Below are 18,516 nucleotides of genomic sequence, written 5' to 3'. Positions count from 1 at the left end.
GTTGTCTTGTCTCTTTCTTCTACTCTAATGCCTGCAGTGCGCTTGGCCATCTTCTACGTCCTGTTTGCAGTGCACTTTTCCCCAGTGCCGCAGTGGCCTGTAACACTGGCCTTTAGCATTAGGGTTTGTGTTTCTCGTGGCCAGCTTCCTCCACCTCTCACCGTAGACGTTCTTCTGTTTCCTGCGAAATCTGAGCTGCATGTGTACAGCGGGGGATTCCTTTATTCCTTTTTGGGAAATGAAACGGTTGTGAACTTTGTTTCCGTCAACTATTCTGGGTGGGAACAACTTTGTAGTTGTGGTGTGAATATTTAAGATTCGATTCCGCCAAAACAGCCTTCTACTAACTTGAGTGAGTGATCAGGCTTCGGAAATGGGAAGTGGACATTGACTGACTTTTTTTCGGCGTTGGAAAATTCTGTAGGAGGGATAGCTGGAAAAATAACTTTAAAAATAGTGAAATAATTTAATTGAACTTGGGGGGGAAACTCCCTAATGTCCTAATTTATCCTCAGGTTTCGGGATGGCAGTCACAGCGTATTTTATTATATCTGTAGGGTATCTGGCCAGTTGGCTGTGTCTCTTATAGCCAGCTGACCTCTGTCAGACTTGCAGCTCTTTCACCTCTTTGTCATCCGCTCTGGTTTTTCAATGCAGTCAGGTAAAGCAGATCGAAAGCAAATCATTAAGGGCTGCATGTTTTAAACATTTTGTTGTTTTTAACGGCCAGGCCCCACTATTAAGCTATACCTGCTTGTTAATGCAAACAGCCTGGTCCTACAAATGGGTGAATTTGAATATGTATAGCAAGTAGAGAGCCAAGAGGTACGGATTCTGTGAGGCTCCGACCTGTGATCTGTGTGATTGTGCGCGCAGTGTGAAAGCTGGTGTCGGGCGTGTGGTACTGTATCTCTCGCGCTCCTCTGGTTTTCACGCTGTACAGAAAGGTATGATGAACAAAAAAATACCCAGTCAGGGTCAGTCCAAAAACACCTTGTTAAGGAACGAGGAAAGAGAACTACTGGAACTAACAGGAAGATCGAAAGTGCAACAATAACAGCACGGTACAACAGTGGTGTGCAGACATGCTTTTCTGAACTCATCAGTCATACTGCAGACAGGATTGGTCCTGCCTAGCTGCTACTGAGATTTTAGTATGGGTTCAGGAATGTTGATTTTACCCTGAACTCCTACCGTATTTTAAATATATACAGGTTTGTGCTTGGCTCTGTTAGGGAGGTGAGTCACATGACTGGGTTCTTTTATAGACAGACACCTGCTGTCTTCCTAATGTCTGCTGGTAACATAAACTGAAAATTTTTGCTTTTCTTTTCCCCAGTAAATTTTGCTCGATCCCCTTACATTCTAGCAAATTCAACTTTTTTTCTCTCTCTTTCCCAAGCACCCAAGTGTGCCCCCCTCGTCCTGCTGCCATGTCCTGGAAACGCAGTCCCCCATCCCTGATCCCCGCTTTGCTCTGGCGTGGAGTTCCTGGTTCCCCCCCCCCCCCCCACGCTGCAGCACGGCCCCGGCTCCGTCAGGCCGCTTGGCGGCTGTGATCTTTCACAGCTGGATGAGCAGGCATGTGCAGGATGCGAAACCCACATGCCACTGCAAAACTGCACTTGGACAGGGGAGGCGCTATTGGTCAATGCCGCCACAGCGAATAAATACTGCCCAACTTACAGTGCCAGACATGGGGGGGGGGATTGTTACATTTATGAAGAAAACACATTTTACTGCAGTGGGGGGAGGAGGCAGTGTTTAGAGTTAGGTGGGGGTGGGGGGTGCACATGGTGACCAGCGCCTGCATACCACAGGCTGTGCTGTGAGCACACATCTGGAACTGTTTAATCTACACAGGAAAGCAGGGGGGGCGGGGGAGGGGGCGGGCTCTGCTAGCCCCGCACACGCTTTGAGCTTTGCACAGGCTGCTTTTCCTAACAAGAACAACAAATCTCATGTAGGGGGGGGAGGTGTTATATATTAGTAAGGTCTCCGCTGAGGGGGGGGGGGGGGGGCAGATGAGGGGGTGTTCCAAAATGCAGATGAACATTTTTGGCTGGTATGGCTGATTTTTTGGTGGGAGTGGGAGGGGGGGACTGACTGACAAGCTGGGGGCCGGTAGATGTGGCGGGGCCCTGTGCTCTGAGCAGAGTGGGAGGGGGATGTGCTGTTAGCAGACTTGTTGACCACTCTGGACAAGTTCTGAGAGAAACAGAGCTGCTGTTAGAAACACAGGAAGTAGAAAGAGAGAGAGAGAGAGAGAAGGGGGGGGCAGCCTTTTCCGTACTTCTTTTTTCTCTCTCTCCTGTGTTGTTTCTCAGCTCAGGGCCGAGGATCTCGCAATTCGGGAGGGAGACCGGCGAGTGGAAGATGGAGGGCGGCCCCCGCCTGAAGAGGGCCCAGGCGCCGCGGGCCGGCGCGTGAGTCGGCGGCGAAGGACGGCGGGCGCGTGCAGCCGCAGCTCCGATGGCCACTGCGATGATGAGAACGGCTGGTGTCACTCAGGAAACACGGTACGTGACGCTTCACCTTCCCGAAGGCAGGCAGCCCCAGCCGCTGTTGGCGTTCCCCACTCAGGGTCGCAGGGGAACTAGGTAACAAACAAAAGCGGCAGAAGGAAAACAAGCCTGTGTTTTTATTCATAAGGTGACTGAGCTAAAGTCACAAACTGCTGCCTTGCCTATTATTCCAGAATGTAGGTGCGGTTTAAAATCAGGAAATCAGTCATTTATGATGGTTTTTCCATTGTGTCAAATGGAAATCACAGCATAAAACAGATATGACATAAAGAAGAAAACTCATAAAACCTATTTAAAATAAGAAACAGAATTAAAATATTTTGAAGTTTTAGTGTATAAATAGTACCTAAAACAATTAAAAATATTAATTCAAGTATATTTGCAATTATTCATTTGAAATTATTAGACAAGAGAGAAGAGAGTATACTTTCAAATAAGTAGCTTCTTGTTAAATTTAGTGCTACTTGAAAAGTAAACATGTTGCTTTGATACATAGACCTGGGGCCATAGATGTGTTTTTTTCAGAACCATTTGTTAACGAGGCATAAGGTTCACATTGTGTATAAATACATCGCCTCGATGGTACACTACTGAGCAAGGCTATCACACTGAGTGTTTTTTAAAAGTAAACTGAAGGATGTCTGGATGCATTGTGGATGGAGTTCCCTTATCTGTGAAACGAAAGACAAGGCTGTTCAGGGCTGCTGGGATTGAATCAAAGTGCTGAAGGAGGAACAGGGAGACAATGTGGGGGTGAGTCAGCACGAGTCAGGACGTGCATGGGAAGGTCGTATGCCTATTAGTAACGCCAACCCCCCCCCCCCCATATCTTTCCATAGGGTCAGTCTAGAGTCTCGCCCCCTCAACAGTGGGTCAGCTGTCCCAGCTTCCTCCTGTGAAGCTTCCTCCTCCCCATCTGCTTTCCTGAAGACCACCTCAAATAGACCGGTGGGGCCTATGTCCCTGCTGGACCTGCAGCCCTCTTTGGCTTCCTGCCCCGGACCACTCTCTCCCAAGAACCACAGGCCCACATCTCATGGAGGCCCCACAACTCCTTCCATACCTGCCACTCCCTCCTCCCCCCCGGACTTGACTTCTTCGCCTCCTCAGGACTTTGTATCCCAGTCCCCCCCTACCCTGATGCAGCCCTTGGTACCATCTGTGCCACTGAGCATCAGCGTTCTGGAGAGGCTCATAAAGACATGTCCCGTGTGGCTGCAGCTGGGCATGGCGCCTGAGCGTGCTACTCTCATCCTACAGAAAGAGGTTCCTGGGGTGAGTCAGCAGCTCACCCACTACTTACAGGGTACAGGGTACAGGGTACAGGGTACACCGCAGAGCGAGGCTATCACACTGCATACAGGGTACACCGCAGAGCGAGGCTATCACACTGCATACAGGGTACACCGTAGAGCGAGGCTATCACACTGCTTACAGGGTACACCGCAGAGCGAGGCTATCACACTGCATACAGGGTACACCGCAGAGCGAGGCTATCACACTGCATACAGGGTACACCGCAGAGCGAGGCTATCACACTGCATACAGGGTACACCGTAGAGCGAGGCTATCACACTGCATACAGGGTACATCGCAGAGCGAGGCTATCACACTGCTTACAGGGTACACCGTAGAGCGAGGCTATCACACTGCATACAGGGTACATCGCAGAGCGAGGCTATCACACTGCATACAGGGTACACCGCAGAGCGAGGCTATCACACTGCATACAGGGTACACCGTAGTGCGAGGCTATCACACTGCATACAGGGTACATCGCAGAGCGAGGCTATCACACTGCTTACAGGGTACACCGTAGAGCGAGGCTATCACACTGCATACAGGGTACACCGTAGAGCGACGCTATCACACTGCATACAGGGTACACCGCAGAGCGAGGCTATCACACTGCATCCAGGGTACACCACAGAGTGAGGCAATCACACTCCATACGGGGTATAGGGTACACCACAGAGCGAGGCTATCACACTCCATACGGGATATAGGGTACACCACAGATTGAGGCTATCACACTCCATACAGGATACAGAACCACAGAGTGAGGCTATCACACTCCATACGGGATATAGGGTACACCACAGATTGAGGCTATCACACTCCATACAGGATACAGAACCACAGAGTGAGGCTATCACACTCCATACGGGATATAGGGTACACCACAGAGCGAGGCTATCACACTCCATACAGGATACAGAACCACAGAGCGAGGCTATCACACTCCATACAGGATACAGAACCACAGAGTGAGGCTATTACACTCTATCCAGGGAATAGGGTAAATCATAGAGTGTAGCCATCACACTTTACATATGGTACAGAATCACAGAGCGAGGCTCCCACACTCCATATATGGTACTGAATTGCAGTGCGAGGCTCTCACACTCCTCACAGTAAAATGCAGGATATGGAGGTGGTTTTGCTGCAGTTTCCTGGTTTCAGTAAAAAATATAAATGATATAAAAATGAATAAAATTAAAGTTATTCAGTAAGCTATAAAAATAATGCCCCCAGTGCTGCTATGGGCATTGGCAGGTAGCTGTTAAAAGTAAATGTTTGGTCACAACAACATTGATTATTATTTTTTTTTTTTTTTTGGCTGGTATATAAAAAAAAAAAACTAGGTCTTTCTAGTGAGGAAAAATCCATGCCTGAAGAAGATGGTCCTATCAGTGCGCCTCTCTGACCAGGAGGGGGTGCCACAAGTCCAGGATCTGCTAATCAAGGAGCAGAAGTCATGTGAGTGGCCAGAAACGCAGGGGACCTGGCTAACATCCGGCTACCTAACATTTAGGTTTTTTTTCAGTCAGTTCTGGCTTCCGGCTGCCTCTGAGATCTCTGAAACCGCACCTCTCTCCTCCGGCGTCAAGCGAGGCTGCACATGAAAGCTTAACGCATAAACCTGTCTGGGTCATTTTTCAGAGTGACCACTTCCTGTTCTGAGCTGATGTGATAACACCACTTCCTGCTTGATGACTCTGCCAGAGACAGCATTCCTTTCTTCTCTAAATACAGAGAACCAAGAGACCTGTGACCCCTCTGACCGGTTTGTCAGGAGGAGATGCGTAATGCTATCAGAGTAATACGGAGGAGCCCCAGCAGTGCTTTGGGCAAAGTGTTATGCAGTCCTGTGCACGCTTAAGGTTCCTACCATGACAAAACAGGAAATTCTCTTCTGTGTGGTTATAAGTGTGTGTTTGTGTTTATGTATTTCTGAAGACCTCATCATTGTATCACAAGCCCAGTGCTCATTATCACCTCCCCCCCCCCCCCTCCTGTCCTCCATGCAGTGATCTACGTGGACGGCTCAGTCCTAGTGTTCGATGACATTTTCAAACTCATCGCGTTCTACTGTGTCAGTCGGTAAGAGAGTCCTGATGCCCTGCTCCGTGCTCTGCTCTCCTCGGCCCATGTACATCCATTTGCATTTCCGACAGCTGTGAGAGCTGATATCATTTTTCTCAATGGGGGGAATTTGAGGAACACTCTGCAGTTTATGCCATTGTGTTGGTCCCTTGTCAGGACGCTGTGATGGGTGGGGCTTTTAAACACTCAGGGCTCCCCTCCTGCTTGACACATCAGTACTCTACTGGCATTTTTCAACTTAAAAGGTTCCTGTGGTTTTTCCTTTGTCAAGCTGTGATCACAGCCAGAACTGTATTATTAACACTTGCCAGTCACTTGTGTCACTATCACTAGAATTTTTTCATCTCTTCGAAAATTAAAATATATGCAGTGTTACTTGATCCCTTTTTGAAAGTGGGTATCATTCCTAAAGTGCAGAACAGTAGTCAACAACAATCAGAGCATCGTCCATTATCGTCCATGTTCTCCCATGGTCCATGCATGTTTGTTGTTGGGCTGTAAATCGTAGAGATCTAGTCCCTCCTGCCATTAAGCATCATGCTCCTTTGTTCCTCCAGAGATATTCTTCCATTCAAGCTGAAGTTACCCCAGGCTATTGTCCGGGCAACCAAGTATGAGGAGATGGAGATGATCTCCAGTCTGGGCTCAGGTAAGCGGGCAGTAGTGATGTAGCTTAATAACTGGCAGAACAGGCAAGACTTGAGTCACCAAACCTTGAGCGAGATACTTGGTCCAGCTGCAGGAAGACGTGTTAAGGCTGCATAGACTTTTCCCATACTGAATGCGTCTGAGTTTGCATTGTGAAATTTTCAGTAGTGAGTGTCCCACTCTGATCTGCATTCTCACCATCACTGCCCTGCAGAATTCTGGGGCTCAGGCCTGAACCGGTGCCCTGAGGTGGGGAAGGTCTGCCCTGGATCCCGGGGCCCAACCCATGGCCACGCTAGCCAGTGCTCATGCGAGCTCCAGCCGTCCGTAGGGGATGATCGGCTGTGGTACGTTAATCCCATCTTCATCGAGGAGTACTGCAGCAGCCTGTCTCACACGCCGCCCCTCTCCAGGAGCCAGAGCCTGACCACCCCGGGTCAGGGCCCGCCTCGCTACAAGAGACCCCCGCCTCTGCCACCACGGCCCCAACTCTCAGAGGAATCAGCATCAGCCAAGCTGGCAAGAGGCCGGGCATCTTGGCCTACTTCCTCTGCTGCCCTACAGCACATTAGTAATCCCCCCCCGTACACTCCCAGGGGGCGTGCGGTAGGGGAAGGCCGGAGTGTGCCTGTGCAGCTTCCTCCGCCACCACCACCGCCATGCAGCTCCAGCATTCCTGCAGCAGCGCTGCCTCCAGCCCAGCAGTGCATCCCCAGCGTCCCGCCCCGTCGCAGGAATTTGGAAAAGCAGCCTGAAGAGCCCCCGGCGCAGGAAGAAGAACAGGGGGCCATGCCAAGTGATGCCGGTGAGAAGGTCTGCTCGGTGCCCGTTGCTACCCTGGTCTGCATCGAGGATGCGCCAGGCTCAGAGACAGGTCCTCCAGATGAGGGGGTTCCCATAGCTACCAAGTCCACCCTCCCGACTAAGCCTACTGACCCCGTGGCTCCTGCTGTTGCCCCGATAAAGAAACCGGTCCCCGTCCCCCCACCCAGGAAGAAGAGACAATCCCATGTTACTTTCCCTCCAGCGATTCCAACAATAGGAGAAGAACCACAGGGGGAGCAGTTGGACACAGTAGTAGAGGATGCTTCCTCCCAGACTTTCACAGTCCCAACACCAACGCATTGCTCCATCTCACACATTGACCTCCAGGGCTCCGATGTGTCCCTGTATTCACCCGAGGGCGGCGTGACTCAGCTCGACCACGACTCCTACTCAACAAGCAGCACCGAAGAGGAGACTGACGTCACTGGCAGCCCAGTGATCCCAGTGAAGAAGAGCTCCACCGTCATGCTGGACAAGGCCAAGCAGAGGCTCTCCATGGCCAATCTGTCCCACATCTTCATCAGCTTCATGAGTGCCGACAGGAAGCTGAAGAAGCGCATCGTAGAGCTGGCCCAAGACCGCGAATCCTATTTTGGAAATTTGGTCCGGGACTATCGGGCCTTCAACCTGGAGACCATGGAGCAGCACAGCTCGAGCACAGAGATGCTGCAGGAGATTAGGCTGATGATGACTCAGCTGAAGAACTACCTGATCCAGAGTGCTGAGTTGAAGGCCATCCTAGAACCGGTGGTTCATCCTGAGGAAAAACTAGGTAAGGAACAACTTGGGCACACGCCATGGAGCTTAGAGCTCACACTATTCTAAACACTGACCTCCAGCACATACCATCCATCCATCCCTCCATCCATCCATCATCTATGTACACACACACACACACGCAGTACATATAAAAAGTGTACACACCTCTGTTAAAATGCCAGGTTTTTGTGATAAAAAAAATAAATACACCATGATAAATCATTTCAAAATGTATCCCCCCTGTAATGTGACGTATAACCTGTACAATTCAATTGAAAAGCAAACAAACCTGTTAGGAGGAAACATATAAAAAAAATGTAAAAAACGTACAATAAGCTGGTTGCATAAGTTAGCATACCCTTAAATGAATACTTTGTTGAAGTGCCTTTTGATTTAATTCAGTCTTTTGGGGTAGACACCTGCCATCAATTAATGGGACTGATTAACCTCAAATAACGTTCAGCTGTCCTAGTAGGATTTTCCTGACATTCACTCAGTAGCATCCTACAGCAAAAGCCATGGTCCGCAGAGAGCTTACAAAGCATCAAAGGGGTCTCATTGTTGAAAGGTGTCGGTCAGGAGAAGGGTACAAAAAGATTTTCACGGCATTAGATTTTTGAAATGATTTATTGTGGTCTCATCACAAAAACCTATGCATTATAACAATTACACCTTTTATATCCATTGTGTGTGTATATGGATGTGTGTTTGTGTGTATTGCCTTCTTTTCAGGGATGTCACATACCACAGAATGCTGCTGGAAGGGGTTAAACGTGTCATAATCCCCTCCCCCGGCACAAAGAAACACATAACGCTGAAAAGCATGTAAACCATAGCAGCTCATGTATAACTGAACTGACAAATTGAGCACCGCCAGGCCAGGGGTGGCCATGAGTGTGGAAAAAAAGCTGGGGGGGGGGGGTCCTCAAAGCTGTAATATTTCATTACAGCTTGGATGGGGGAGGGGCAACTTTGTCTATCCTGAAAACTGTCACTAAAAATCCTAATAGCAGACGTATTGCTATCATTTAAATTATCATATAATGTTGCATAAATAAATGTTAATTCTGTAAATTCTCTGGACCTACACTTGCCTTATGGAAGATCCCCCCCTGCCTCAGAACCCTGTTGCTAACAGTGTTGGCTGTATTCTGTCACTAATAATGATTGGGTCAGCAGGGGTGCATGTGACACTCTGCACTCTCACAGACCGGTGTGAGCTAAACAGAGCAGGCACAACCTGTTACATAACCAGCGTCCACCATTTGTATAACATTGATAACTAGGGAGTGAGGGAGTGAAATATTTTCACATTAATCGCTGCAGTGTCACCAGTCATTTGAAACTCTCTTTGTAAAAGCCAGCCGTTGCCTTGCTGCTGTCTTTTCACTGGTATTTTCAGTGTCGCAGAACTATAATCATTCATATACTGTATAGCATATGAACGGCGCAATGTGAGGGCTCAGATCTGCTCAGAGATAAAAATATGAAAACTATTTTGGTCTCCTAATGCATGGTTGATGTGGCAACCGATTCCTGTTGTGGCATCACCTTTTGTTTCCGGATGTCAAAAGGCGCTGTAGGAAACGTTTACGAGCAGAACTGGTGGAGCATGCACGCATGTTCCGGCGCAGGAATTCTAATATGACAAAACACGTAATTACCTCCATGATGACTAAATGTAGCAAGAAAATCCCATCCTGATGATAAAGGGAGCGATGAACAAGGGTCTCAATCATACTCAGGTTTGCTGTGACGATGCTCCCTTCAGTGATGTGTGACACGGGCCAGGGATGTCCTTCACGGTGTTTTAAAGCAGGAATCACAAGCTTGTTGATTTGAACAGATAAAACGATATACTGTATAGGCACATTTAACAATATGTATACAGTAGTGTGACAGAGTGAGTTCACCCCGTGCAAAGGTTTGACATTTTAATATATTTCAGCAAGATATCTGAGCAGCAGTTAAATGCCATCAATAGGTTACAGTGACCCCTTTTAACAAATAACAATGGACCATTCCTTACATTCATCTATCTTCTAACTGTTCATCCTTGTCAGGGTCGAAGAGCAGGAGTCTAGAACAGATCCCAGGAAGGTGTTTGACGCAAGGCCGGTGTACACGCTGGATAGGATGCTAGTCAATGGATATTTGTACTTTGCAATAATTTATTCTGTTTTGTTTATTTAATAAAAGTCGACAAAACTGCTTGGGGCAGAAAAATAAATACAGCACTAGATTCAATGGGGCAAAATGACTGTAGTGTCACTAGCTGGGAGAAAACATGGTTTACTGTTCCACAAACTGCTTCATTTGGATAGTTTTTGAAGACTTCTTTTAATGCAACATTTCAGTTGGATGTATGTCTTCATTCTGACTTCACTCTAAAATTACATCTTTTTCGAGGTTTTCAGTCGTGTGTCTGCTGCAGTGTTTGGGATCCTGCTCCAATGTTCTCTGCTAATAGTACATTGCTGAATTCATTGCAACACCAATTTTCTCATCCATGAAGCAAAGAAGTAGGTCAGATTTCCCAGTGACCAATGTTATTATTTAACTGTCATCACCTTACCTGTATAACATTTAAAGAAGGATCCAATACATACATGTCCGTCCATCCATCCATCCATCCATTCATCCATCTATCCAGTTTATTTAAAAGAGCTAGACTTTGCTTTTGATGACTTCATTGTCAGTTGAGTGATACAGAAAATCTCCAAAGACCATGTATAATATAGAATTTCTGAGTAACAGGATATTTTGTTAATTTAAACACGTCACAGTTATTCATCTCCTATATATTGTAAGAACATAAGAAATTTACAAACAAGAGGAGGCCATTTGGCCCATCAAGCTCGTTTGGGGAGAACTTAACTAATAGCTCATAGTAGTTGTTAAAATGTATCTAGCTCTGATTTAAAGGAACCCAAGGTTTTAGCTTGCACTACACTATTAGGAAGACTATTTCGGTTGTTAAAACCTTCTCCTAGTTTTTATGGCCTAAAGTGGAGTTAAAACATAATTAAGCCTTTGGGAATGCAATAATGATCCTTAATTTGCTTCGGCTGTGAAAATCCTATCCATGAATGTGGTGAAGGTGAGTCGCAATCATGGTTAAGACTATGGAGCTTTTTCACAAAAGCTGAGAGAAGAAATTATTTCATTGCACCTGAAGGGCACAGGGTATAACAAGATTTCGAGAAAATTTAACATTCCAAGAGACACAACTGGGAGCATCATATGGAAATTTAAAGCTTATGGCACAGTTGCTAACCTGCGTGACTGTGGAAGGAATCCCAAAATTCCAAGTTACCATAGCAACTTAACCAGGAAGACTAATAAAAAAATTAAAAAAACGTTACTGCAAAAGACCTACAGGAAGACCAGACGAAGGCCGGGGAAATTGATCCATAGGCAACAATAGACCAACACAGGAAAAACAAAGACTTCATAGCTAGACTCTGAGAAGTATTCCATTCTTGGCCAAAAAGAACATCATAGGTCAGCTAGAATATGCCAGGAGGAATTTGGATAGGCCGGCATAGTTTGACAAGACAGTTGTATTGACTGATTAAACTAAACTGGGACTGTTTGGACACTTGGAGCAGTGTCGGGGGTGAGAAAGGCCAGGCTCATGACCAGAAGAATGCCACCACAGTCAAGCATGGAGGTAGGGCACTGATGATGTGGGAATGTTTTTCGGCTGGAAGAACTGACAATCTTGACCATGTCCGTGGCATCGTGGATTCCCAGGAACACCAGGTCAAGTGGAACATAATCCCTTCTGTTGGAAAATAGAAGCCGATGATTGGACTCTTCAGCTAGTGAGCTGGTATACACTCCATTCCATGCATTTAACGGATAAATAAATCAATGTTGTAATAAGTACCATGATATCAATTTATAGTGTTACTCTGGGTCCACTTTAGCAAAACATTTTTTTAAGAACTGCGTGACAACTGGGGGCTGAGCACTTTGCCCAAGCAAGGGCATTACAGAGCTCAATTTATGTTATCATTAATCTTCACAAAACTATAGTCTTATAGTCATTATTTAGCCTTTTGAGGTGGGGGGCTGGTTGAATATTTCTGATTGCACATACTAAAAATAACAAGACTTTCCAGGATGTGTGCATTTGCAAAAGTCTTAGGCCATCATAGGAAATGTGTAAGGGTATTTATCTGGGTTGTAAGTGTAAATTTTCCCATAACAAAAACATTTTAACTAGGGCTGTCAATCGATTAATAAATTACTAATTCATCATACATTTTTCAAAGAATTAATCGTGATTAATCACGAGTAAAAACTTTGATTTTCTTCTTGTTATTGCATATTTAAATGTAAAAACAATCACCAAATTAATGTAGAATAATCACAAAGGCTGTATATATCAGATACAATGTAGCAGGTCATGAATGGCAATGGAACAAAAAAGTGTCTTATGTAATGATTTATATGGTTTATAAGGTGTATATGTTTGCCCCATAATGCACTGCGCAATGATGTCAATTGTGTAAATTTATTTTGAAGCATTCAATATTTTTAATTAATCCCAAAAATATGTTCTTTTTGACAGGCCTAATTATAATATATGCTAATTAAAAATAATGTAGTAAAAACTAACACGAATTTCTCCTGTTCTCCAAAATGTTACTGATATCTTGTCAGATAGCTAGAAGATCACCGTTTCAGTTCCCAAACCTCTCCTCTGGGACACCCCAGCCATTCCATATATTAGTTAAATTTCACCACCAGCTTGCTTAAATAATTGGTTTCATTAGTGTTAAAAAGTCAATGGGGTATTGATTAGCCATACAAGGTGTGCTAAGGGTCAAGCCGAAAAATACATGGGTGTATTGGGTGCTTCCTGCGAACACTGGGGTGCCTAAGACTTCTACATGATACTGCATATGTTCATGTACTTTATGTGTACACATATAAAATAATCATTTGCTGGTGGGCTTGCAGAGGTGATCATCGAGGCAGCTCTATGCAAGAGCGTGCTGAAGCCCCTGCGTGAAGCTGTGTACTCACGCCTGCGAGACCTCCACACCCTGGACGGCTCCCTGGACCGGCTGCGGGAGCACCAGAAGGTAGTGCTGGGCACCACCACCACCGACCTGGGCATCACCACCAGTGTGCCTGAGACTCCTGCCATGGAGAAGATCCAGGTCAAGCTGGGCTCCCTGCATAAGGAATACTCCCCCGAGAAGAAGATCTCTCTCCTGCTGAAGGCCTGCAAGATTATCTACGAGTCCATGTCTGTGAGCAGCCCGGGTAAGTTTGGGACAACCAACTGCATCTTAGAAATTGTGATGATGCCTCAATTCCATTAGTGTAAGTCCATTACAGGCATTACACAAGGGCACGGTCACAGGGAAACTGGCTCTAGCAGAAAATTGATTGGCTCCCACAGTGCCTCCTCCACTGTCTATCACCTATTCAAAACATATCATTGGTTGGCCCCTCTGTATGAATATCGTCTCCTTTTATATTCCCCTCCCTAAAAAACTACCATAACCGCCCCTGTCTAAGGCCAGCTCTACTGATATTCCCCCAGTCGCCGAGCATGTGTACGAGCTTTGCTTATAGACATGTGGTGTCTTCACATATCCTGCATCCGCCCCTCATCTGCAGTAACCCTACCGTACACCTGCTTCTGCCCCACAGGAAAACCTCACGGTGCAGATGACTTCCTGCCCGTGCTCATGTATGTCCTGGTGCGTTGCAACATGACGACTCTGCTGCTGGACGTGGAGTACATGATGGAGCTGATGGACCCCGCACTGCAACTGGGGGAAGGTAGAGGCACTGATCAGAATGGTTTAATCCAGCAATGGGCAATCTCACGTATTTTCGGTTCTTGATCAACCAGCCCTTTCGTGCTAAAACCAGTCTGACTAAGCACGCATCTACTTACGTATAAACAAAGGAGATAAGGCGTGTATATGTGGCAGTCTACCGCTAACGCTAGCATTAGCAGCCGAATTGTGCTGGGAATATTCTTGTATTGTTTGCTTTTGTTGCTCTTTTGTTCCTCTATTTTGTTTTTAAATAAGCCACCTTGGATCCTAAGAAGGCTATTGATAGCAGCAAAAAGGAAAGTTGTCAGACACACACACATACACGTGACCAAAGGTTTAAATAGGCAATCATTTGGTGGTCTGGAACGGATTAATCCTATTTACATTATTTATTATGAGAAAAAATTGATTCGGTTTTCGACCAAATCAGTTTTCCGAACAGCCTCCTGTAACGGATTATGTTCGAGAACCGAGGCTCCACTGTATTTTACAATTGTGATTTTCTTGTAAAACAACCCTAAAGCAGAATGAACTGGAGACTGTCTCATTCAGCATACATGATTCCCTGTAATCTCTGTATCATTTCCATGGGACCTCGATGTGATGAAACGTTGTGTGTGTTTTACTGCTACTTCTGTGGCTCTGCTGCCTGTGCTAGGGAACCAATTTGGTCATGTTTCACTTATATGTGACTTAGGTTCCTACTACTTGACGACTACCTATGGAGCACTAGAGCATATAAAGAACTATGACAAGCTGGAGGTCACGGGCCAGCTTAGCCTGGAGATCCAAGACTCCATCCACCGCTGGGAGAGGCGTCGCACCCTCAACAAAGCGCGAGGATCCCGTACCTCTGTCCAGGTATCAGCTACTATGTGTGCTCTGTAGGTGAGCTTCACAATGTGGGCTGACACAGGTAGAGCTTTTGCTTGAGGCTGTGCCTTTAGGTCAGTGTTTCCCAATCTGGTCCTTGGGAGAGGATCACCTCTGCTCTGGAAGCTGGGAGGGAGCAAAAATGTGGACTGTCTGGCAGGATGCTAGGAAGGAGCAAAAACGTGGACCTGCTGTGGGTCCCTGAGGGCCAGATTGGGAAACACTGCTTTAGGATGTAGGGTGGAACTGGTGGGACCCAAGGTCTGCAGAATGGAACTGAAACATGGTGTCTAGTTTTTAACCATCTATGTCTCACCTTCCTCTCTGATGCAGGACTTCATCAATGTGTCCTTCCTAGAGGCTGGTTCCAACACCAAGACGCTGGGAGCCCATGCCAACACCACTGCCCTGGAACTGTGCGCCCAGTGCGCAAAGAAGTTCGACGTCCTGGAGCCAGAGTCCTACGGACTGTTTGTGCTGGTAGACGGCCACTACCGGCCTCTGACCCTGGACGAACTGCCCCTGGCTGTGAAGTCCAGCCTGCATCACAGTGAACCCCGCAAGGAGTATTACTTTGTGTACAGACCAGGGAGCATGGCGAAGGAGCCTGCATCTCTACAGACTCCCACCCCTCCAGACAGCTTAATCTGAGGGATGAGGCTAGGGCCAAACAGGGCCTTGTAAAGTGCTGGTCATGTGGTTTAAATTAGCTATACGTTTACCAAAAAACATTTTGTATAATATTTTATATGTAAAAGCTACTGTAGTTTTAAACTCATTTTAATCCTTTTTTATGGCACCCCCTGGATGAATGGAGGGGAATTAACTCAAAAGTACTGGTGGTGATGAAGCAATAAGCCCTGCTGTTGTCCCTTAAGGTGCAGCTGGCCAATCATTTCTATCTCAGGCAGTTGGCCCCACCCCTTTCCCCAGCCAATGAGATTTCATCTGTGGCCTCCTGTACTAACCTGGTGGTTGGTGCTAATGAGGATCCTCAGAAGCCCCCCCCCCCCCAGCCTGCTGCATCATTGGCCAGCAAATGGCTGCCAGCCTTGTGAAGTGTTTCCATCGCTGTCCACATCCAATAACTCGGGAAGTACATAGCCCTTCTAGTTGGCTACTCTGATTTCCCTCAACTGTCAGTGAGTCAGAATTTACAATTCGGAGCTGGTTTGGAGCCTTTGGAGTGTTTACATTCCTGCTGTTATTTCGTCTCACGGAGGCCTTGTTGCTCCGCTAATTACATCCCTGATGCCACACATAACCCGCTAATTCAATATCCCTGACATCATTTGGCCAAACAATTAATCTCCACAGTTAATTTAGCATTGACTGCCCTTTCCACTGTGAGATTGATGATGGAGTTCCTTGAAGAACATAGCATGTACTTAAATATTAAACATTTATTCCCAGAATTTGTTGTAACCTGACTTAACTATCACTCCTATCATTGCAATAAATGTTAACTGTCTCTGACAAGTACAATTATATTTGCAAGCAATAGAATACAACTTTGCAAAGAAATAGTTATACAGAGTTTCTGTTTTTATTCCGTTATCCTCATTTACATATATACCCAAACTCTTCTAGAGATATATACTAGATCTCATCATAATGGTTTGTCTGACTAAACCTGGATGTAATTAATTGTGTATCCTAGTATAATGAATTAAATTTAGAGGTAAAATAAAATAACTGACCTGATTATTTGGCCCTTGTTCCAGAGCGCAAAGTGCGGTCACTAGAAAGTCACTTTCTCATAGACTTTGTGTCATGAAGCTCTTTAAATGACCAAGAAGATCATCATGATTATAAAAACACAGGTTAACATTTTCATCAGAGGTAATTTTATGTGGGTTTTGTAGTATTTTTCATGCTGATTTCAAATCTGTGTTTAGTTTTTCTCTAGCGCGTCAAGTTTTAGTGATGAAGCTATATGTAGTATGATATTACGCACATGTAGTCTGTCTAAGTGTATTACAAGAGTTGTCTATGTTTTTTATCTTATAGACAGCATCACCATTCTCTAGGTGACTAGATATTAATTTGTTTTATTGATACTTATCTAGTTGCGATTTGAGTATGATTAATTTGACCTAGTGCACATGTCTTGTGTATACAACTTAGTATGGTGGGAAACATAGGTAGTTGTGCCTCAGGTTTCGTTTTGCTGATGTAAGCTTCTCGACTTGTTGCAAAAGAAATACTAAATCTAACTCTCGAGTTTGAATTTTGGGTCATCGAATGGAAATCAAAGGCGGAGGTGACAGACAGCATCAACTGTGTTGGCTTTCAGTTGTTATCATGCCTAGAAATTGTATTAATCATCCAGACAGTTTCTGTTATGTGTGTGGTTCATTCGCAACGTCGCCCAATCACTGCAGATCTTAAGAAGATATACAAATTATACTTTGGCTATCTACCTGGAGACCAGGATAAATCTTGGGCTGCACATGTCATCTGTACCAGTTGTTCAAATGGTCTGCTTGACTGGCTAAATCGGCGAAAGGCAGCAATGCCATTTGGAATTCCGATGGTGTGGAGGGAACCACAAGGCCATCTCAACGACTGCTACTTTTGCAGCATGAATACAAGTGGATTCTCAGCTAAAACTAAGCACAAAATTGTATATCCCAGCCTAGATTCTGCAATCAGGCCTGTTCCTCATGACGATTCATTGCCTGTTTCTGTACCGCCACATGATGGTCTTGATTCTGTAGAAGGTGATGAGTACAGAGAAGGTGCAGCTGGTTACAGAGAAAGCATGATGGCCGACTATTGCTGGATGCTGTATCGCGACAATCCAGACAAGGTGTACACAAGAAAATCAAACTCAAAGCGTTTTTTAAGAAACAATTGTGGTTAACAAACACTTTTCAATTTCTTTATGGCCACTGTCTGTTTATTTGATTTTGCTCTATACTACAGTGATGCTTTTGTTTTAGTACACAATACAGTGGTACCTTGAAACTCAAACTTAATCCATTCAGAACTCCAGATTGAATCCTAAAAAGTTTGAGTTCTGATCGAATTTTCCCCATAAGAAGTAATGGAAAACCAATTAAGTGGTTCCCAGCCCCAAACAATTACACCTAAATATGTTTTTTTTTAGCATTTAAACACAAAATGAACCGGATAAAACAAGAAGAGCATATACTGTACTAAACACATCTAAGCACATTTATCAAAACAGTAATTTGTAAAATAAGAAAATAAATGGTTCCAAACAATGTGTGTGATCGTGTGCCACGCCCCCTCGTTAACCCTGTGTGGAATCCCCGTGTGATCAGCTGTTTCTGGTTATTGTCATTAATCCTCTGTATTTCGTCTGCGTTTCAGTTTGTTTCCCCAGTCCGGTCATTGTATTGTCCGTCTGCGTTTTGCCTGCCTTACCTGTAATTAAACCCCGTATTCCCCAATAGCCTGACGTCTGAGCCTTGTCTCTGTTCCATCCCGCTCAGCACGACAATATTATTATAATTAAATGTATTAATGGTTTATTGTTAATATTAAAATAATGAATAAGAAATCTTTATTTTTAAATGTATTTTATTATATAATGATAATTACTGTTACTGTCTATCATTGTCTAAATGTATTTTTACTGTCTAAATATATGTATTCAGCTAGTGTAAACATGCACAAGCTTTTATAGCGAATGCGAGGCTGAGACTGAAGCGTTACCCTTTGTT

The 18,516-nt window shown here is 45.3% G+C and overlaps 1 protein-coding gene across 2 annotated transcripts; it reads left to right on the top strand.

Moving 5' to 3' along the window:
* Window positions 1-2,006: 2,006 nt before the first annotated feature.
* On the top strand, window positions 2,007-16,528 carry LOC111841193 (ras and Rab interactor 3). Of its 2 annotated transcripts, none has more exons than XM_072702629.1 (11): window positions 2,007-2,065; window positions 2,328-2,519; window positions 3,365-3,800; window positions 5,171-5,285; window positions 5,837-5,909; window positions 6,470-6,561; window positions 6,775-8,157; window positions 13,116-13,424; window positions 13,818-13,949; window positions 14,649-14,812; window positions 15,158-16,528. In XM_072702629.1, the coding sequence occupies exons 2-11, from the start codon at window positions 2,473-2,475 to the stop codon at window positions 15,473-15,475; spliced, it is 3,069 nt and encodes a 1,022-aa protein (XP_072558730.1). In that variant the 5' UTR covers window positions 2,007-2,065; window positions 2,328-2,472; the 3' UTR covers window positions 15,476-16,528. The 2 variants fall into 2 exon arrangements, with proteins under 2 accessions (XP_072558730.1, XP_072558731.1); XM_072702630.1 differs by lacking the exon at window positions 2,007-2,065 and having other exon boundaries at window positions 2,110-2,519; window positions 6,775-6,798; window positions 6,853-8,157.
* The last annotated feature ends 1,988 nt before the right edge of the window (window positions 16,529-18,516 follow it).

The sequence above is a fragment of the Paramormyrops kingsleyae genome, chromosome 19, assembly GCF_048594095.1.
Source record: "Paramormyrops kingsleyae isolate MSU_618 chromosome 19, PKINGS_0.4, whole genome shotgun sequence".
Taxonomy (NCBI): Eukaryota; Metazoa; Chordata; class Actinopteri; order Osteoglossiformes; family Mormyridae; genus Paramormyrops; species Paramormyrops kingsleyae.
This window is presented reverse-complemented; position numbering and strand designations above follow the sequence as displayed.